The sequence below is a fragment of the Phasianus colchicus genome, chromosome 20 (genome assembly GCF_987193195.1).
Source record: "Phasianus colchicus chromosome 20, bPhaCol1.hap1.1, whole genome shotgun sequence".
Classification (NCBI taxonomy): Eukaryota; Metazoa; Chordata; class Aves; order Galliformes; family Phasianidae; genus Phasianus; species Phasianus colchicus.
Window position 1 is genome coordinate 10,242,320 of NC_143455.1, and position 22,632 is coordinate 10,264,951.

Consider the following 22,632-nt stretch of genomic DNA (forward strand, 5'->3'; position numbering starts at 1 on the left):
ATGTTCAAATGATAGTCTCTAGGAAAGGGATTTGGGGAATTACTGTGTTGAAATCTTAAAGCTATGAATCCAAATGCACTTTAAGAACAAGTCCAATCATATTTTCTGCCTACGGTGCTTTTGAGATAAAACTTACTCCTGGGTTTGAGGGGTGAGGGAAGTAGAGGCACAGGCTTTCTTATTTATTTCTTCTTGCTGTACTACATTCTCCTAACTTGTGCTTGCATTGTAGTATGTCTTTTCTTGCTTTATTAATGCCTCTCAACCTTAGTAGGTATGGTTAAGAATAATAGAAATACTTTCAGATTTCTTTTTTTAACTTAATGAGAGCAACTTTCAAGCAGTAGGCTTCTGTCAGGTGGTAATAAAGGTAAAAATGTTCCTGTATTAAAAAGCATGTATTGGATATCCATTAAAAAAAAGTTAATCTGTTGGTTTTTTTGTCTTCTTTTATTGTCTTTGGAAAGTGCTCAGCTGCTGGGCATTCTTCAAAGCAGTGTTTGCATTTGACCTCTGATTTTTCATTGCCACTGTCACATACAGAAATCTGTTACATAATAGAGTTTTCCTACAAATTAGTCACCTTTCTGTCTTTTAGTATTTATACAGACCCTATTGCCATAGAAACTGAGCTCTTCATAATTGTTAATGTATTAATCCTCAGAACACCCCTGTGAGGTGGAGAAGTATTTCTGCTTTGCACGTGAGCAGCTGAATCCTGAAGAAGCTGAGAGCTGGATCCCCAGCACTGTGAGCCACTAATGGCCCAGAGCAGCTCAGCTCCATTCCTGGAGAGCAGTGCCCTCCTCGTTGAACTGTTTTCTCTGCTCAGCTTTCTCGAATGAATGAATTCTAGTGAAATTGGCTGCAGCCATCTGGAATATGTTCATTTGCATATAAGATGCGTGGCTGTCATTAATCAGAACATCAGGATTAATGATCTCTGGAGAAACCAAGAAAAAAATGTATGGACTGCTTCTATGTGTTCTCAATGGACTGAGCTTGTTTTGTTAATACCAATACCAAAATGTTATCTGGTTTTGACTCTGCTAATTTAATTTGTAATATATGCTCATTTATACGCCGATAGAGCAGTTTGTAGTATATCTCCATTTGAAGGCTGACCTTTAATTTTTAAGTTTGCTGTTGAAATAGCTGTGTTCACAATGCTCTGGTATTCTTTTTGTTTGCTTTCATTATTTGTTTTTGTTTTTTTAACTTTTAGACAGATCATCTTTCACAAACAGAAAGGAAGAGACGTGATTCATTCGGGATGTTTGACGGTTATGACAGTTGTAGTGAGGACACCAGCAGCAGCTCCAGTTCAGATGAGAGTGAAGAAGAGGTTTCTCCTTTGCCATCCAGTCTCCCAATCATAAAGAACAATGGACAGGTCTATACTTATCCAGATGGTAAATCTGGCATGGGTGAGTATGTGATGTGTGAGTACAAACACTCTGCTTCTTTTTCTGCCCACAGTGTTTTGTGGGGTCCAGACCCAAATGTTGGTTCCCCCCCCCCTTGAAAACTGACCGATACAGTGGATTTCTTGATTTTGCCAAACTGAAATATGATAAAATTTGAATCCTACTATCAGGAAAGTACTATATGAATATCCTCCCTATCTAATGTATGTTGTGTATAATACACACACTTGTTCTCATGCATGTTGTTTTTATTCTTTGAGCTTTGTTGTAAATGTCATTGTGCTCTCTTACATGAAAGCATATTGTCTCTTTTTGTGTGTGTTTACAATATAGAAAAATATTTCTTACACTAGGAAAAAAAAACTTCATTCCTACTACTTTATAAGTCTCATCAGTGTATATGTATTCACTACTGACTAGCTGTGGTATACACCAAAAAATAAAAGATTGGAGAAGCAGAGAGATTGCTTTAGTCATTGGGGGAAAAAATATTTTGGCCTGGTTACTGGTTCTCTATGGGTAGAATCTTGGTATTTTCTTGCTGGGGTGAATTGGTCACAAATTTTTACTGAGCATGGGACAAGTTAGTGCACTGTGCCATCAACCTCTAAAGCATATGACTCCAGCTATACGTGAGACTATTGGTAGGCAAAGGTACTTTGGATGTGTTCCAAATTTAAGATTAAAGAAAAATATCTGGTTTTATTTGTTTGCAAGTATTAAATATTTAGAGGAAAAATTGGAACTGGTTGGCTCTGATTCAAAGCATTTCCTTGAGAGCCATTAAGATTCAGAAATTGGCTTTGGGTTCATTGGTTAAACTAGTAGGGAGCAAAATGGAGAGACACTTCTGCCTGTGAACTTGAGGTTCTTGCTGTATCACCGATGTTGGTGATGGTTGTCTTTAAGTTGGCTTTTGATGCAGTTCTCAGGGTATAGCCTGTAAGAAATTGATTTGATGGTGCCACCTACAGGACCTTGGTCACGCTGTCTTTGTTCAGAATTTTTACAGAAGCTTTTCTTAGACTCTTAACGTGTTCTTTCTCTTCTCTGATTAGCTACGTGCGAGATGTGTGGAATGGTTGGTGTCCGTGATGCCTTTTACTCTAAAACAAAACGTTTCTGCAGTGTATCGTGCTCTAGAAGCTATTCATCCAACTCCAAGAAGGCCAGCATTCTGGCCAGACTTCAGGTAGCGGTACAGACACCATTTTCTTTATATACTTACTGCTGTCTGTGTCTGTAAAATGTGTATGTTTGTAAAACAGATGTGGTGCTTTATAATAACTAAGTCAAAATTCTTAATGTAGTAAAATTCTCACAAATGATTTTGTAAGACAAAACTCAAAACTGTTTCACTGATCACACAACCTTGCTCAGCAGAGCAAATTCCACCAAATATTGACTCCTTATTTCATTTCTGCTGCAGTGACCCACTTTCACCTGCAAGGAAAAGATCAGAAAAATTTTTCAACCTACAAATGTAGTGATTTGAAAATCCATGCATCTCATCCCCAAGATACTTTCTGGCTTTAAGAGCATAAAGGTTTATTTGGCACTGCTGGTTTGCTTTTGAGGGTTTTCTTAACTATGCAGATATATGAAATGAGGTTTGATCTGTTCACTTAAGATATGAATCAAATAATCATGAGAATGTTTTTGTAACATTTAATGAAAAGAATATCATTATATCCTATCATGTTCCATTGCATATGCAACATGCCAGGAAATTGCATTGGTATAAATCAGATTTAAAAAGAAAAATCTTTCTTCTAACCTGCTTTCAAAAGATTTTGTTTTTCAGGTAGAGCAGTGAGTCTGTATGCTCTTTACATTGGAGTACTAATAGAGAAGTAAATTTTTGGAGACTGTTTTGCTGCTGATTTTTAAGCATCTTCCATATTATATAGAGTTTTGTGTTTCTTGATCAACTCCATTCTGTGTTGTGCCAGTTTTAGTTGAATCCTCTGGAAAAAAATATTAGATTATTTTTTGGTTATTTTAGTGGCAGCTGTTTGTTTCTGAGTGATTTGTTTGTTTGTTTTTAAATAGTTTTGTCATGCATAAGGACATCCTTCTGCTGGGAGTTTGGGAAGGTTTTATTTACTTATGGTTTTTTTGTTTGTTTGTTTTAGGGCAAACCTCCAACAAAGAAGGCTAAAGTTCTACAAAAACAACCACTGGTGGCTAAATTAGCAGCATATGCTCAGTACCAAGCAACTTTGCAAAACCAGGCAAAGACTAAAGCAGGTATGGTCAAATAAAAGAGCTGAAACATTTTTAGTAATACAGAATTGGTTTCATTGGCAGTTTCCTAAATGCAGTAACTTTCTCTTAGCAGCTGTCCCTGTGGAAGGCTTCAGCTGGGGTAGCTACATCAATAGCAATAGCTTTACAGCAGCTCCTGTCACTTGTTTTAAACACGTAAGTACTTTCTCAGTGTGTTGTCCTTTTGGTATGTATGTGTACATGTGTTAGAGAGAGAATCCACCTTAATTCTTAAATTCATTTTCACAAAATATATTTTAAACATTTTAAAGCTTCAGACTGTGAAAGTAGAGTTTTATTGTAAACTCTACTAGTATGACTATCATTTAGATACATACGTGTGTTTCTGCTTGTTCTTTAAACCATTCTGAATGCTGTGAGTTACTCTCATGGTTGCTTTTGTGAATTAAAAATAGGAGTCTTAAACACTTGTGATGGTATTATTTTTTTTTTCCTCGCTTCAGGGCACAAAAGCATGGAGTACAGTATGGGGTATCACACCAACCAGGTCACACAATGCTATATAGTTACAAAATGCCATTTAGATCGAGTCAGACTTGCTCTAGTGTACAGAACTGATTTTTTCATTAACTATTTTGGTTTGGGATTATTTTTATTAGTTTTCAGTCAGTTCTTCCTGTCAGCTCTGCTGCTGGCTACTGTAGAAATAAAAGAAAATGGGGCCTCTTCATAAACCTGAAATTAAAAAGTATGCTTTTCTTTGTATTACAATTGTGAAATTACAAACAAAAGGACCTCAGCTATTAAAGTCATGACAGAGTGTAGCTTAGGGATTAGGAAAGTATTTACCAGCATCTGTCTTCAATGTGTTTGTTAAAATCTACTTATTGTATATTGTTTTAGATATTGTCAGTACATTCTGCTGTAAAATCATCTCTTAAGTAAAAAAATTCTGAAAAAGTCTCACTTCTCAGCATACTGTTTATTTCATTATATGGGAAGATGAAGTATTTTGGCTTCCAAAGAGACTCTTGGTTTTGCTCAGTTATCTGTTAAAATTTTCTGTTGTTAAAAATTTTGCTTCTTAGAAGTTTTTCATAATAGAGAAGAGAGAGAAATTCTCTCCAGCTCTGGAATTCATGCTGAGCCCTGTTGGTTCCTAAATCAGAGCAAGGGCTCTTGGCAGTTGACAGAACCCTTTATGCTCCCTAACAGAGCCCAGAACAGTCTTGCATTAGGATAGGTTTGTTAATTTGTATTGAATTTCATATGCTTAAGCATGTTTGCACTTTCATAATTATGTACGTGTTGTAACAAGCAATTTCATAAGTGTGTATCAAAAGGCAGTGTTTAATAATGTAACCTGTGCTATTATAACAAATGCTTCCCAGTGTCCTTAAGTAGGGTACATCTACAGCAGTTAAACCACTGATAAATGGAGCCAAAACATTCCATAGTAAAAGGAGCCTTATCTTTCTTACTGCTTCACTCATTAACCTGAATAGTACACCAGTAATGTGAGCGGGCACAATACTCATGTTTGTACTCTACCTTGAAATCTTTCACAAGCTATGGCAATGGCTACTAATGAGCGTTGTTTATTTCACATCTTTGAAAAACATGTTTAAACCAGTCAGAATCTGGAAACACATTTCTCTTCTTGTTAGGTATTTCTCTCCCTTTGTCCTCAAGTATTTTTATTCTCTGGATTTCTTTTGTTGCGTTTGCTCTAGGGGAGCATTTCCAGGGTTTTACACTAGGTGGCGGTGCTTTGCCTTAACTTTAGTTTTTCATCACTTTCACGTTTTCTGGAATGGTAAGGCCAGAGGTGCAGATACTGTGGATGCACTCTAGTGGCAGAGTATCCCTGTACTCCAGGGACTGGTAGAATTTCTTTACCGTTTAAATTCTGAGTCCACTTTCAAGTCTGGAGTCGTGGTAATTTTGGTGCCATCCAAAGCCATTAGGAGTCAATTATTTAGTTGAACGAAGATTTCCTGGGTTAAGCATATGGGAATAGGTAGTGTTTTAGGCATTCTTTTCAAACCCTGTCCAACTGAACCTTCCTGATTGTGACTTACCTTGCAGAGAAGGCAGCTGCTGTTCACAGATAAACCCTCCCAAGTCCTCCCCTGGAGCAGGAAGCAGATTTTCCTTGTTGGGAATAACATGAAATGGATTCTTCATCATAAGTCAGAAAGGTAAATTTGTTCTTACCTGTAAATTATGGTTCTGCTAGTTCATGCTATGCCAATCCAGACTTCACCTTGCCAGCCAGCAGATGAATAAGACTTTACACTTATGTAGTACTCTGATTTTTTTTTAGTTTATTTTTTCCTCCAAAGCATTGTGCAAACATTAATTGCTTAATTGCACAAATACAGAGAAGACATTAAGGAAGATGGCTGTTATAGCCCTGGTTTATCCAGTCTTCCTCATTTAAGAATAGTTACCATGTATAGTATACCAGGTATACCATCACTTCAGGACAGTAATGTTAATCTGGCTTTTCAGTAGTGAAGCTGCACAGGATGGCTTCCTTCTTCTGAAGGGTGAGCCATAAGGATTGGTGTAGGAGAACTAGCAGAACCAATATTTTCACAGACAAGGACAAATTTAACTTTCTGCTATTTCCCTCTATACCAATCCATGTTCTAGAAATAAAATTATTTGTGACATTTCTGTAATCAGTTGAAGGGGGGAGAACTGCTTTGAAATACTCTTCCTCTGAATCAATTGAGTAGATGAGCAGGCAGTAACATTTATTGTAGTGAAGTGCAGCTGGATTAGAAAATTATTCAGCTCTGCTATTTTTGATTGTTTAGATTTATCTGTGTCTCTGTACAAGGCAACCAGATTTTCTAAAATATGCTGTTTGAAAAGTTTATTTCCCCATTTCAATTCAAAAAGCCACAAGTGTCAATTTAGAGATGATAGTGGATATGTAATAGGACTTGATTAAGAAGTTGCATCTGCATATGTTGTGTGTGAAAATAAACCATCATCTCGGAGGTTGTTTTCTTTCTGTCTACCAGATGGCAGAAGAGAGCTCTGTGGGCTAGGCTGGGGTAGATGGGACATAGCAGAGCATGAGGAGACCAGGCTTCAAGAATAAGAAAGTAGCAAAACTTGTTATGACTGATTTTTCCTGTTAATAGTTAAAACTTGATTTAAGTTTTGCATGCCTAACCTCAAATATTGTAGAAGTGAGTGCTGTGCCCTTCCAAGATAACTTTGGAGCTGCTAGTTGGACATTGCTGATTGCCAGCAAAATTCCCTTATTGTAATTTCCAATCTTTCAGGAAGTATTAATCCAGCTTTCTTCACCTGTGGGTCACAGGCAAAAATCTGTGAAGCTGGAGGCTATTCCCACTGAGCTGTTAAGTTCTCTGCGTTTCCAAGTAGCCTTGTAATGAAACATTGCCTTACAATACTGTCTGCCCACTACAAAAAAGAACCAGAAGATTCCTTCAACTATCCCTTTATGTGGATATTCTAGTAATTATTAGGACATTTCTCAGGATGTGGAATCTTTCATATGACTGTTGTTCTAAAATAACCAAAATCCAAGCATTGCCATTCTCGATGGAGTTTAATTTAGACTGGCTCACTCTATATTTTGTTACTGTTAACTTCAGCTGAGTAGCTTTTAAGGCTTTAGATTCTTGAACACTGTGCTTCTGGTATCTCTATTATAGAATCTTTGACAATTTTTCATGATGCTCTGTTCAAAAAAAATTCCTGAAATCAAACTAAATGTTGGATTTTTTTATCACCAGTTTCCAGAAACACTTCAGACTTCATCGAGCTTGTATTTCTTTTTGTTATTAACATATTAGTCTAAGCTTTCATGGCAGTGTGTGAGGAATTTAGCTGGGCATTTCCCTTTGATGTTCAGTAAAGTGGTAGAACTCTACCTCCTTCTCTTTTTGGCTGCTCAGTAGAATGATCATGTGCAGGTGAGATGGAAGCCTGTTTCCTCAGAGAGGGTGTGAACTAATGGGTGATAAAAGCCATCAGAATAAAACTTCAGAATAGATTTGAGAAATAACTTCTAACCATTTTTTCAGACATATTACAGATTTACAGAACATAAATGTTTTGACGTCTGTGGAATGGGTTTTAAGTGCCATAATTTTCTGCTAATAGAATTGCAGAGGAATTATACCATACCCACCTAAAATTAGTCGGTATCATGCAGTTAGAGCATAGTGGAAGGAAGAGGACCTATGAAAATATACAGTGTGTGCTTTATGGATGTTTGAACTTGAAAGCCTATGGTGGTTGTAGGAAATAGACTGTAATAGTAGTAAACCAGCACTATGCACAAAATTCAGATCAAAATCAAACTGGATTTCCATAGGCTATTTTCTTGCCTTATGTTTGTTATTGTGTATATTGATAGTCATCTTTTTAAAGTCACTTATGAAACAATAATTAACAACAACAAATCTTGTGCTGTAAGCAGTGTGGTGAACTGTTCACTTTCCTCCTACCTTAAATGCTAGGCACCTATGGGGACATGCTGGGGTGATATCTCAGAAGGAGTGCGAGTGGAGGTTCCAAACACAGACTGCAGCCTACCTACCAAAGTCTTCTGGATAGCTGGAATTGTAAAATTAGCAGGTGAATATAACTTTTTTGGAATTACTAAACTAGTCAAAATAATTATGCACAGGTAGCTAATGTAGTCAGCAGTTATTTGGTTAACAGAATGCTGACACTGTTAAGGGGTTAGAGCCTGTATAAGGTTTATATTTTCCACTATTATCACTAGTGAGCTGTTTTACAGTAGCTTCAAGTTGGGTTGGTTTGTTTGTTTTTTTTATTGCAAGATTTCATTGTAATGGTGCTGGATGAGAGGATAGAAAATTGCAAAATAGCAAGTAAGTCTCATAAAAATTAATGTCTTGGCTAAAATCAAAGGTAAAAATTCAAGCTTCACATAGCTAAAATATCAAAAAGCAGTGGCTGTGAGTAACAAAGGAATTCTTATCTAGAACATAGGAAGTTCCATGCTAACACAGGGAAGAACTTTACTGTCAGAATGATGGAGCACTGGAGCTGGCTGCCCAGAGAGGTGGTGGAGCCTCCTTCTCTGGAGATAGTCGAGGCTCGTCTGGGTGCCCAACTATGTGACCTGTAGTCTTTAGCGAAGAGTTGGACTCGGCGCTCTCTAGAGGTCCCTTCCAAGTCCTACAATTCTGTGATTTTCCCCTATATAACTTGTAAAGATTTATGATATAAGAGTCTTACTTAAACTGTTCTGATAGCATGCAGCATGTGCCTTAAGAATAACATTCTTTAGAAAGTTCTAGTCTGGAAAATCTAATGTAATATCAGTTATGATTGGTAAATTTTAATTGATCTTCTTATAATCTTAAATTTTTTCATGTGATTGTACTTTCAGGCTACAACGCTCTGCTAAGATATGAAGGCTTTGAAAATGATTCAAACCTTGACTTCTGGTGCAACGTTTGTGGGTCTGATATCCACCCAGTTGGTTGGTGTGCAACCAGTGGGAAGCCTTTAGTCCCTCCTCGAAGTACGTAAATAGTAGTCTTACTGATTGCTACAATTAAAAGTCTGTCTTAGTTTAATTTGCTGATGGTTCTGATATCAGCATTCTTTACCATAGCAATTCTGCCAACAATTATTTGTGAATGATTGATCTAATGGAAAAACAGAGACTTGACTCACACTGAAAGTGCTTCCTGTGGTACCCCCTCCAGAATGACTTTGTTTTTAAGATCAAGGTGGAATTCCTTAGCTAATCAGTGTTGTGAATATACACAAGTTTTATTTATATCTTGTGATTGAACTCTTTGCCCTAACATCCATACATTTCATCTTCTGACTTCTCACTGAACTATTTTCATTTGAGCTTTTAAAGTCATCTAGGATTTCTTATTTACCTATTCCAGACTATAGCATTATCTCTAATGGACAGTTAAAAAATGAGTGGCTTATTTTGTCCCCTTCATTTGCAACAGCCATCCAACACAAATACACAAACTGGAAAGCTTTTCTGGTGAAACGACTGACTGGTGCCAAAACACTTCCTCCTGACTTTTCTCAGAAGGTAAGGCTGATGCAGCATCAATGATGCACTATCAACAAAGTGGCAGTGCAGAGAAAAGAACTGTATTTGTTAATGGCACATCAGCTCCTTCTGCAGAGATGACAATGATTTCTTAATGCAGTTTTCACAGGAATCTGTTTTCCATTTATCTCCATGTTTATCAGTATGTGGTTCTGTTTGGAAAGTTGTTTCCTCTAGCAGAAGTAATTTTCTTTAAAAACTAGTTAGCCCATTTTAATTTTAAAATACTCAAAAATGCTGATAAGCTACCTTGTAATATATAAGAAAAAATCTGATTTCTCTAATTCAGAAATTATTTCAATTATAAACTGTTTCAAGGAACTAAACCATTTGTTACTGTGCACATATCTTGATTATAATAAAGTAGATTTTTAAAATGTTAATAGTTTTCATCTGCTCCAAGCTGGATTTGTTTGCTGTCTTTGTCACGTATGGTAGCTGCCTGCATGATGTGTTCTAAGCTTATTTACTGATATTGTGAGATGGTGTGTTGCTTTTTCAATGGGAATCTAAGAAGTACTGCTGTCTCACTGTGCAGCTAATATTCCTCCCCATTTGTTTCTGAAGTCGTTCATTTATATTTAAAAATTGGCTCAGTGGAAGCCAAATCAAATTGGCAGGGCCTAAACACGGGTGGAGATTACAGAATGCTGAGTTGACTGGAGAGCATTTTTAAACAAAATAGGTTCTCACAATGCAGGTTGATCACTACTGTCATTCTGTTCCTTTATTTTTGGTATACGATGAAGTATGTTTGAGTGGTAAGCTTTCATTATGTTTGAATTTTATTTTTCATTGCTAATATGTTAAAATATTTTGGTCTTGCATTTGAAGAGCTATGTTCTGAGTGGATGATAAAGCAATAAATAAATTTGTTGAAATTGTTGGTCAAGGTAATTTCATTTGTTATTAACTGAACAAGCTTTCATTGAACCAAGGGAAAAGTCCTTTAACCACTGTGAGAGCTGTGTGAGGCTGTACTTAAATAAAGCAATACCATTGTTGGATCTATTCAGGTTAGTCTTGTTAAAATATTGCATCTTGCTACAGTTGAAAGGAAATACCACATAAATCACGTGTCATTTGTGCAAGCTGCTTAGCAAGTACCTGAATTAAATGGGAAGTTCTTTGATGTTGTGCTTTATAGAAGACAAATTACTAAGCTAAAACAATATATTTTTACAGAATTTTTTTCCTGTTATTTTAAGGTGTCTGAGAGCATGCAGTATCCATTCAAAACGTGCATGAGAGTAGAAGTTGTTGACAAAACACACCTCTGTCGAACGAGGGTAGCTGTTGTAGAGAATGTCATTGGGGGAAGGTTGAGATTGGTGTATGAAGAAAGCGAAGACAAAACCGATGATTTCTGGTGCCATATGTACAGTCCACTCATCCATCACATTGGTTGGTCTCGAAGCATAGGACACAGATTCAAAAGATCTGGTAAGCCTACTGCTTGTCAAAGGTGTCTGTGGGCAGTATTGGCGTGGAGAGACTTAAGCAATACTGTTGCTTCATATAGTTGGTAAAAACTAGTTAGAGTAATTACTTTTAAATGCTGCATAATGGTTTTACTAATTTCACTGCCATTGTAGAGTTTCAGTTTGATGTACAATTGGTCTGCAGGAAAATCTTGAACTGCAGTATTCAAGCATATATATTATATATAAATATAAATTTATAAATTTCATTTTTTATGAAAAAAATAAACGTGGAATTACACTTCCTGCTCTACTGCTTTCTGCATTTGTCTCTTTTGTACACTGCAACATGAGCAAGTATCCAATGGGATGCTAATTTCTGTCTCTCCAAAGTGTGAGGAATATCTTGTTTTTGTGTTGCAAGACCTAGATGTTTTAGAGGCCATTGGGAAATGGGCAGGGAAGATGATATGATGGCTTAATAGATGGTATATGGTTTAGACCCTTGTTATCTGAAGTACTTTCAATTTGAAATAGTTAAGGTCCATAAATAGGAAAAAAAAAAAGTTTTTGAATCTTTGTCTTTCATTGTGAATGTATACCTTGTCAGAAACAGAATTTCCATAAAAGATTTCCCAACACAGCCCTTCAAGACAGTTTTCTAACTACTTAAATTTTCACTGAAGCTGTTTATAAATAAGAGTAGAGACATAAAGAACAGTGCTGTTTTCCAGAAATAATGTCTTAATGCCTCTAATAGGATTTCAAGGATTTCCCTTGCAAGGTGGGATTCAATACTTGGCAAAAATAAGCTGAATATATGTGCAGAGAGTAGATATACTGTATAGAAACTGTGATTATATAAATGTAATCTGCTAGAAAAGAGTCTTGCCTTTTTAAAAAAAAAAAAAAAAACTTCTATATTTGGTAGCAAAGTGGTGATGCAGTTAAGCAGTCTTGTGAATGTTGGATTTTTTCTGTAAATGGGGTTGTGTTATAGAGGTTTTTCAGATGGAAGACAGTGGGGAGAAGGGAGTGTGCTCCCCAGATTTTTGTGGTAGTCTCATCATAAGCTTTATACACTAACAAGGTGATTGCAATCCAGCAGTTAATATGTTAAGAAAAAATATTGCCTACTCTGTTCCAAAAACTGTTGTTAATATGTACTATTGTTCCTTACAGATATTACAAAGAAACAGGACGGACACTTTGATGCACCCTCACATTTATTTATGAAGGTGAGTTTGCTACCAGGAATGTTCTTATATAAGTTGATTGAGGACTTGGTGTGTGTGAAACAGACTTGGAAGTTATGGCAATATGCCCAGCAGAAGCACTGGTGAATTTTAATTCATGCAGTTTAAAAATTTGTCCTCCTTGTCATAAACAGAGGTGATGGTACAGGCATTTCACTCTGTTCCTTTACTGTGACTGGTTATTAAATTCTGAGCTCTGGTGCTGTCATCTGACTTTATTAATTTTCTTCTAGGTGAAAGAGGTTGACACAGCTGGAGAGTGGTTTAAAGAAGGAATGAAACTGGAAGCTATAGACCCCTTAAACCTTTCAGCAATATGTGTGGCAACTATTAGGAAGGTAAGGAAGCCAATGTTTGTTGTCAGAAGACAGACAGGACCATTTTACATTCACCTTTGTTCAGGTTAGAAACAAAGCTCAGGAAATGAATCCGTTAATTGTTATATACAACTACTGTGACAAAGAACATACTCATGTATGTTTAATTTCGATTTTAATCTCTGGAGATTCAGCCTTACATTTAATTAACATATGCTATGCTTGTGAGATTAATCTTCAAGACAGTCTACTGCTAATTATCCCAAGTATTTTGCCATTGTATTCAAAACAAAAGCCTCATCTTGCTTGCTTGCTGGAATCTATGAAGATAAGCGTTTTCTAGATTGATTAAAAGGGATCTCATCAACATTGAATCTTTATTAAAAGGGAAAGAAAATGGACAAAAAGAGTAGCTTAGCAACTTTGCATAACCTTACCAGTGAGTGTGGTCATTATTTCAAATCTCTTTTTCTTAATAGTGTGCAGAATATCTTTCAAGCTAGAGTAAACTGAAACATAAAGCTTTAAGATAGAACTGATATACTCACAAAAAGTAAACTAGAGCTCAGAAAATGGAAATGTTCATCTCATAACTTTGCAGTTAACAAAGGTACATTTGACAATAGAGCACACAATCTTGGAGACAGGTATGATTTCAGTTTGTTTTGCTTTTCCTGTTTTATTGTAATTGAATGTTCTTCTGAGTGCTTTCATTATTAGTTATTTTTCACTCTTGAAACATGGCATGCTTTCTTTCTAGCCTTATCACACAGTTAAAGGTATTTAATGTAAAATTTTGTTTTTCTTTACAAAGGTTTTAGCAGATGGCTATCTTATGATTGGGATTGATGGCTCAGAAGCAGCAGATGGGTCTGATTGGTTTTGTTACCATGCCACTTCCCCTTCTATTTTCCCTGTTGGTTTCTGTGAAATTAACATGATTGAACTAACTCCACCCAGAGGTACATATAGAATTCTGACCACATTTTATTTTGAATATTTTTCAGTGATATTGTATGTGCCATATGCTTTGTATTTTAAATCAGTCTACAAAATTCATTTCACTTTTTAGGACACTCTCAAGTCAAAAACAAATAAAACAGTGCAACCTGAAACTAATCTTCAAAACAGAGACAAACTTCGAACTGAGAAAAAGGGAAATTGAACATCCTTATGATACACTGGCTAAAATAATTTGCCTTTACTGCTGTAATTTGAGGACAGCCACTAGTTGAGTAGCATAGCCTTAATGTGAATGGGAAGTATAAATGTGCAAGTCACTGAATGGTCTGCTCATAAATTGCTGTTGCTTGGCAAGTCCAGACCACCAGAGGGTTTAATGAACATTATGAAGAATCTCAGGCTTGGGCTGATGAGTGACAGCAGCCGTGAATTTCTGCAGAATGTGCACAAAACTGCAGGAAGTAGCCATTAGAGCTGTTTGCTGCATAATCCCTTCTGTGAGAATAAGCTGTCTGTCCACCAGCACGTGTGCCTATGGAGGACTCTTACTGCCTTCATCTTTTGATTTGTATTATCAAGGTCTAGCAGCTTGTAAAGAGAATTTTAATTAGGTTTGTAACAGCACATGGTTTTCTAAGATGATTTTTCTTCATTCTCCTTGCAGGCTTCTACTTGTATTTATTGAATGATTTTCTAGGTAATAACTACATAACACAACATGAAGAATGTCATATTTTTATTATTGCACACTAATGAATTTGTCATCCTTGAGTATGTGTTGAGTGCATTTAAGGCAGATTTACTATTTTCCAGTTAACTCATCTAGTGAATGTATTGCCTAGAATAGCGTGGTCATACCTGCAAAATGTGCTGCAGGAGTCTCTTGCAGTAGTGGTAGTTGTTGCATGGGGCAAAAGGTGTCCATATCAACAGCAGCTAGTTTAGAAGTGACTACGTTAAACCATACAGAAATCAAATTCCCTTTTATGATGAAACTTTTTTTCATTCTTCAAAGACTTTACACAATAGTGTGCAAATTCTGTTAACACATTTATCATACTGTTGTGTTTCTCATATTTTGGCAGCTTTCTTTACCTACAAGTGTATTGCCCATTTTATATTGCAGTTTTCCCTAGCAGTGCTGTATCATCCACTGACAGGTGACTGAATCTTAAAACCACAGAATCACCCATGCAATAATGTAAAAGTCATTTGAGAGAGAAGTTAGGAGTAAAATGCAGAACATAAGGCCCTTTAACACAGTTTTATTACTGATTTAATAAGATTGAAGTGATCAAGGCATCTTAGCTTTTATGGGAGGTATATTCTACCCTCCAAGTTATGAACTTGCAAATGCACAGTTTCTTAATTTTGAATGTTTAATTAGGACCATGTGTATGTCTTTAATGCCTAAAGGACTTGTGTATATTAGTCTAGCCAGAGGAGCTGTACATTAACAAGCATTGATTCTCAAAACTTATAATTACTCTTATCAATTAGGTTTCTTGCTGCATGTCTTCCTGCAGACAGTTATGTACCAAAAGTGAACACCATTTTTTAGATTACATTCAGCAGTGTGGATACATTAAATAAGTTGCTGTTAAACCCCTGCAATTCATGCTTTTAAGTTTATTCCTTTCTAATATCTTCATCTCTTGCTGAAACCAGCAGAAGCTGAAGATGCTTTAATACTCATAAGACTTGCAGGCACATTCAGCAGATGTACAAAAGCTGAATATATAAGAATTGTTTTTTTTACCTTTCCAATAACTTAAAAGATTGGGGGAAAAAATCCTGTAATTTATTCTTCTATTGCTAACCTTAACTTTATTATTTAAGGTTTTAAATACCCATACTTGTTCCGTGAATCTGTTCCTAATGCATCAGATTTTTCAGTAGTGGAGCTCTTTCCCCACAGGAAAGGCACTGGATGTGCTTAATTACGTTATGTGTTCTGGGTCATTTGTGTGGGGCATTGTAGACATGAAGGATCTACGTGAACAGAAAGCTTCAAGTGTCGACAATTGATCTTAACATCAAATGATGCTTTGTGTATTATCCAGAAATTCATTCATCTCTGTTGCAAAAAGGCAGTGTCCAGTTGACTGTGTTGTCCATTAGACCAGAATTCAGAGAATGGAGATTTCTGATGTTAATGTTTTGCTTCTTTGTCTTTTTAGCCATAGCACAGTGCCACTGTTGTATTCTTGTTGATGTTCTAACATAAGGAAGCTTACAGTTGATTTATGAAAGCATTGTTTAAAATTCACAGGTTACACAAAACTCCCGTTCAAATGGTTTGACTACCTCAGGGAAACTGACTCAATAGCAGCACCTGTAAAGCTCTTCAATAAGGTAATAAGCACTAAGCATCCATATTGAAATTTAATTTGGGATTTTCTTCACATTTTAATCTGTGTGCTTATGGGATTAACCCATTTCTTTAAGTATAGCTGTGGAAAAACTAAGCCAACAGATTTTAATGTAATCTAACAGCCCTTATTTCTAGAGCTTGAGTATTTCTGAAATGTTAGATACAGGACTGCATGGAAATTCTCAAATGATGCTTGAAAATTTCTTAAGCTAAAGTGATTGAAATGTTTGCTTCAGCAGCATGTGCTTAACTGATCTAATTAACGTGGTTGGTGCTTGCTGCCTTGATGTGCTTGCTTTTTCCAGGAAGTTCCAAACCATGGGTTTCATGTTGGAATGAAACTGGAGGCCGTTGATCTGATGGAGCCTCGCTTGGTCTGTGTGGCCACAGTAACTCGCATTATCCATCGTCTGCTGAGGATACACTTCGATGGGTGGGAAGATGAGTATGACCAGTGGGTGGACTGCGAGTCCCCAGACCTCTACCCCGTGGGATGGTGTCAGCTAACTGGATATCAGCTGCAGCCTCCAGCACCACAGTGTAAGTTCTGCACTGTGAGTAATACGGTTGTTCACTGATCCTTAATCACATGTGATGCTTTTCCTACCTTCATCCTTGTAAGGTTAGGTCGCTAAGTGTAACAGAAATAGAACAAATTCTTGCTAATGCTTAGAAGTACACAGTTCTTCTTCCACCTTGATTTTTAAAGTACTTCTGGGCATTTCTGTGGCAACTCAGCAGTTTTCTGTTTTATTGCCAGAAGATGTTTATTTCATGTTGGAAAAAAACGCTATTACCTGACAAGTCTGGAGAGAGAATTTGTAGTGGTTGAAGTTGGCAAATATCCTTTGCATGCTGAATGTGATGGACCTCAGTGTGTGCATGGCTGTTTGTGTGAGAAGGCTACATTTCATTTAGTGCATCAACACTTGGTGTTCTAGGCCAGTTTTTATGGTAATTGGTAACTGTTTGAAAAATGTTAGTTGTTTAATGGAAAGGAGGTAGGAAGAGTAATACTACTACTGTTAGTAGTACTGACTACTGATAGTAGTTTAATGGCAAGTTTCTCAGAAAAGCTTTGTCGTGTTCTGAAGTGTATTTACAAAGTAGTGAACTTTATCATAAATTTGTACTCCACACTTTTTTTGCAGCATCAAGAGATAACCAGTCAAGTTCATCAAAACAGAAGAAAAAGTCAAAATCACAACAGTACAAAGGACATAAGAAAAGTGGGTGACAAAATAGTGCTTGCAATTTCCCTTAACAAGCTTGTGGTCTCTCCCTAAGTCTCTTCTACTTAGAAGTGCTGTCTGTATGTAAAGCAGGTGTTAAGCTTAAAGGTGCAGTATGCCACAAAAGGAATCTTATAAATAACTGAGAATATCTATTTTTTTTTATAACTTGTAGCAATATAAGTACAGTGGGTAAGCCCTTAGTCCTGCTAAGAGCCACACCTTTTTTAATGATGAATCAGTTGAAATCTTGTAGCAGTTCTCCTTTGCCACACAGGGATGAGTGGTTTGTCTTCACAGAAGTCGATGACCTCATCCAAGGCAACCCAACTATGTCTGTTATTTTTGGAGCATCAGCTCACTCTGCTGACTCATCCTCTTGGTGCTGTCTTGGAAGAGTGGAGTGCAAAGATGCAGTACTTCGTGCTGCCAACACAAGGACAGATCAGCTACAGCAAAGGTCTATAATGTGTTGTCTCAATTTAGCAATTTGCTTTGCTTCTGTGCCAAGATAGTTTCTAGTGGGACAGCCTAACAAAAATAAAATCAATGTCCTGGATGCTGAAAGCTACTTTAAGTGCAAGTCAGCAATCCTGGATGACAAATCTTTAACTGTCCTTTAATGTGACTTAAGGAGAGAATTTTTTATATAAAATCCTGTACATTTTTCTATGCTCAACCCCTAAATGTGGGTACTGCACCTTTAAAGGAAGTGCTGGTCTGTTTAATTTATTTCAGTTTTTTTCCCTCTGCTCATACTTTGATAATTTAATTCTCCATTAACAAAATGGGAGAAGCAGTTGATACATTCTTGCTCTTCATAACATCATTCTTTTTGCCTTTTATCACATTTGTTTTCCTTGTACAAAAGAAAGAAGATGATTAAAACTACAAAAAATGTTTTGCTTGAATGACATTTTTCTCAGGGACCTTTAGCAATTTGAGGATGTGATGGAGAATTTTTGACGTGTTTTTTTTCCTGTCTCATATGGACTGCTTACTATTGGCTTATTAGCCAATGTGATTGATTGTAAATGGCAAGTAATTAATCATCATCTTACTTGAATGAAGACTAAATTTGGAAGTGGGCAGTAAATGAAAGAGTGAATAGTAAAGTAAGCATTCTTAGCAACGTTTTCTGTTGCTTTCTTAAACCAGGGTTTTAAGGTACTGAATTACTGAGGAAAAACCCTGGAGCAGGACTTAAGGTTCAGCGGAGGGTCGGGAAACATCTGTTTTCTGTGGGATACTGTGCATTAAAAGAAGAATCTCTAAAATGGGAAATCTGAGGTCTGTTCCCAATTTAAATCATGTGAAGTAAAATGAAGGGTGAGTTGCGCTTACTGTGGATGTTACAGATCTTAACTGTTCATCTTTTATTTCTAGTGACTTCATTGCAGCTGAAGGAGGAGATGCTGGATGGGGAGGAGTACAGCTTCCTGCAAGGAGCGTCTGATCAGGAGAGCAACGGATCTGCCAGCTACTACATAAAGCAAGAACCATAAGGCAGCTCGAAAGTGAGGGGCATGGGATTGGTGATAGGAAAGGAGCCTTTCTCCAAGACTGACTGGTTTTGTTCCCACTTTGATGGTGCAGCATGGATGGCTGCGCCGGGGGCACTTTGCTATCTGTAGATGAGTTAGACTCGGTTCAGAATTTTTTGGAAGGACGGGGAAACTATTTTAGTGAAAAAAGATTTTTTCAATTTATTAAAAACGAGAATGGACACTTTTTGTGTTGTATTTGAAGCTTTTGCAAGAATTTTGTAATATTTTCAAGTTCAGATCTATTGTGCATTGTTAACAAGAACTGAAAATCTAATTTTTTTGTAAGATTAAAGTTTAAATAGCACGATCGTGGGACGCGGTTGGAGGAAGATATAGTTGCAAATACAAATGAACTGTCATGACAAATGAACCTTTTTGGTACAAATTGGGAGATACTTAAACTCTTGTGAACTGCACTGGTCACAACTCTGTTTTTTTTTTTTAATTGTGAAATAAGGCATTTGAGCCCTGATCTGGAGGCACAGATGGTATGAGGAGCATCGCCCTGTAGAGCTCTGCTTGGTGAGTAGCCCCAGTTGCAATGGAGCCATCACCTGGGGGAGATTTTTTAACTTTTCAACGTGTTTTTATTTAGTTTGAAATGCGTTTTTTTATATGATACTTTTTTTAATTAAAATATATAGTTCCTTAGGGTCTGAATCAGTGCCCAGTAATATCAGTAGCCTTGTGTTCATTGGCCGCAGTGGGCACTGGATTGGGACTGCAGCTCTCTTGTCTCTACATGGATATCTGTTGTCTTGGAACGCTCCAGCAAATGTTTACAGAGCCCCATCTCTGCCAAACTGGAACTTCAGAAAATTCCCTGCTTTGGAAGATTAGAGATAACGATGGATTTAGGCTAAAGAAACCTAGACAGCAACTCAGCCTCCTTTGGTGGTGGAAGGAACTTCTCTGTATTCTTCTGATCGTATCTTTCCATTCAGAAAGACTTTATTTCCTTACCATCTGAAATGTTTGTTTCTGAACATTCAGAACTGATGTTCCGTGTGGTTTCAGTTGACCTAAAAGGAGCCAGATGTTCAGCTCTGCACAGCCTGCAGTGTTCCTTTCTTGCTGCAGTATTGTGAGGTGGAAACTGAGATTTGAGAACGTTATCTGGATGGTATACAGCATGGCACGTAACTCACCAGCTGGATGTGTTTGTTGCCTCAATCCTTGCGTCTTGCTTCAGATATCCCATTAATCCCACCTGCTTGTCTGTCCAGATGTTTTAAAGGCAAAAGTTAAGCAGAAGGATGAAAATGACTGACTAGTAGTGTAATACAAAGTATTTTCACGTGAGCCCTTAATTATTTGGATTTTCCTTCCTTGGTTTTAAACTTTGTATGTTTTTGTAGATAGCTTCATTGATGGAGTTGATGAGTAAAATTATCACCCTGCAGAGCTGTGACTGGAAAAATGTGCATCAAGAGCTTTAGCTTTTACCAGTAAGGTTCATTAACTAAACTCTCAGGAATTAACTGCATATGTTCTATAAGTGCTTCTGGGTCTTAGTAGGTCCCCTTCAGAGCAGTACAGTGATTATTTGACTCTTAACCATAAGGTAGGGCTTAGAAAATCGGTGATCAAAACAGTTAACTTCTGTGTTCCTGCAGCCTAAGAAATGCTTTAAGGACATCAACCCACAGAGCCCCAGGAGACCATTTTTGTATATTTAGATTGTTCAAACCTAAAAACAGAAAAAAGTGCATAGAAAGTTGAAAACCAGCAAATTGATTCTTTTCTAAAATATTGCTCTAACTTTGGGTACATAGTATTGGTAATATGCACAGGTTTACCTCATTCTATGCAAGAGGGGTTAATTATGTAAAGTTTTGTATTTACTACTGGAATTTAAAAAAAAGCTGTCCTGTATAGCATAGGAATGTCTGGAATTTTCCCTTACCAGTAAAAATGTCTGTAATGACCCCTTTTTAACAACAGCTTCGTACTCTGACAGCATCTGGTTACTGGATTATAGGTATCTGTAACTTCAGGTGGTGAAGACACTTCAGCTCTCTGCAATAGCCATAGCAAAGGGACTTTCTCTTGTTTGGTAGGCTTCAGATCCGTCCTCTCAGAGCCTGACCCTCATGGGGCATTTCTTTTGAACACCCTGAGTTGGAGGAGTAGGTTTAGAGACCATTGTTAATGACATTTTGAACCTTGATTTTATTATTTTTCCCTATGCTCTTCATTTATGCTGCCATAAAATCCAGTTCTGCAAGCATTGATTTGATTTGGTAAGTACATCACTGTTGATTTTATTCATGTTTTTTGATGCGGCAACTTCCAAATTGCCACTGGCAGCTGGAATGAGTTGAGCACATTCTTGCTTTCTTCTCTCATCCGTTGCTTCTCGATACAGTAGAAAAACATGCATTAATTTGTTTCTTGATGTGAAAATTTGGGCTATGGTGGCAAGGGATGTTGCCAAGCCAGGAAACCTTGGGCTCCCATGCATTGCCCAGGTCAGAGCTTGGCTTCCCAGGCACGGCCGACCTGTGAGCTTAGCCTGCTGAGAGGCAAAGATGGCACTTTGAATGCATCTCCTGTGCTGGAGAAACGTAGGAATCAGATTGGAAGTCTGTCAGTCTTTCAAGTGTTCTTTAGAAACAAGTTTCCTTTGATCAAACACTACGTGTGTGAGCTGCCCTGCATTCTGATGTGCACGGGACTCTGCTGGAGTTGTGCGTTGAGACAGGAGTGACGTCTGTGTCGTGCTCACAAGATAGCGGCGTTGTGTGTCAGGTGTGGTGGAATCTGTCCTAAGCAAAGCGCGGCAGGGATTCGGGTCGTTTCCTTGAGGTTTCTGGAAACCTGAGCGAATCCCACGTGGTGTTTAGAGGATGTCTCTTCAGCTGTGGGTTACGGGTCCCTGCTGGTACCCATGGCGTAGGCTTTGCTGTGCATGGGAAGCATCCGTCAGCAGAATGCTTCTGGTGTCCTCAGCTTTGCTCTGGGCAGAAAGCAGAGCAGTGTCCGATGCGGAGCTTTCAGTGGGGTCAGACTGTCAGCACTTGGCAAAGCAGGATGCCGTGCCTGTCTGCAGCTCCCCTCTATTGCTGGAACCCTCCTGGTGGTCTTTGAGTTCTGTCATTTGAACACAGCTCAAACCCTTTCCTTGCTGCACCTGAGGAAGCGAAGGCGGTTTTCGACTCTTTGTTCTACGGATACTAACACGGGTTTCAGTGTTTGTTTGTTATTCTTGTTGTTTTATGTGATGTGAATACCCTCTCCTGTCAATATTTGTACAATGGTGCTAATATATTTGGTAACAATCCTTTATTGGGAAGGGATTTTTAAAAACTGTGATTTAAACTGAATTTTTCTTCCTTTTAATTTTCATATTTAAAACAAAGCCACAGCCATTTATACACATGGGCGTCAGCTCCGGCCCTGGGGAAACATTGGGGCGGGAATGGAGATGAAACAAATGGGGTTTTTACATCATTTCTGTATGTATTTGATATATAAATCAATATCTGTACAAATTTATCTTTTATTTTCTTGGTAACTTGTGTGGTCAATGAGAGAGTATTTAAGACTTTCTCATGCAATGTACATAAGTGGAAAAAATGCTTTTGGAGAAATTAAATGTTACTTTCATTTTTATGAGACCGCAGATTTTCAGCATGGATGTGAAAAGCATTAAAATTATAACTTTGTGTACAAGATGAAAATAATTCACTAAATTTGCCTTTTTTACACAAAATAAAAACGTTACAAGTCAGTTCTTGAATGTCGTTTCCTTGAAGGGCTG

At 37.4% G+C, this 22,632-nt stretch overlaps 1 protein-coding gene across 18 annotated transcripts in view; it reads left to right on the forward strand.

Moving 5' to 3' along the window:
• The window catches only part of MBTD1 (mbt domain containing 1), a 28,535-nt gene extending 5,933 nt beyond the window's left edge, over positions 1–22,602 (forward strand). For 9 of the 18 annotated variants that reach the window (XM_090122165.1, XM_090122169.1, XM_090122164.1 and 6 more), the window contains 15 exons: positions 1,226–1,427; positions 2,486–2,625; positions 3,563–3,677; positions 3,766–3,851; positions 8,165–8,282; positions 9,067–9,201; positions 9,650–9,738; positions 10,968–11,202; positions 12,363–12,418; positions 12,670–12,774; positions 13,568–13,715; positions 15,989–16,071; positions 16,396–16,630; positions 17,242–17,319; positions 18,709–19,505. In XM_090122165.1, the coding sequence (XP_089978291.1) occupies positions 1,274–1,427; positions 2,486–2,625; positions 3,563–3,677; positions 3,766–3,851; positions 8,165–8,282; positions 9,067–9,201; positions 9,650–9,738; positions 10,968–11,202; positions 12,363–12,418; positions 12,670–12,774; positions 13,568–13,715; positions 15,989–16,071; positions 16,396–16,630; positions 17,242–17,319; positions 18,709–18,827 (1,896 nt within the window). In that variant the 5' untranslated portion in view covers positions 1,226–1,273 and the 3' untranslated portion in view covers positions 18,828–19,505. The other 9 variants (XM_090122162.1, XM_090122157.1, XR_016459143.1 and 6 more) reach the window with 8 other exon arrangements.
• The last annotated feature ends 30 nt before the right edge of the window (positions 22,603–22,632 follow it).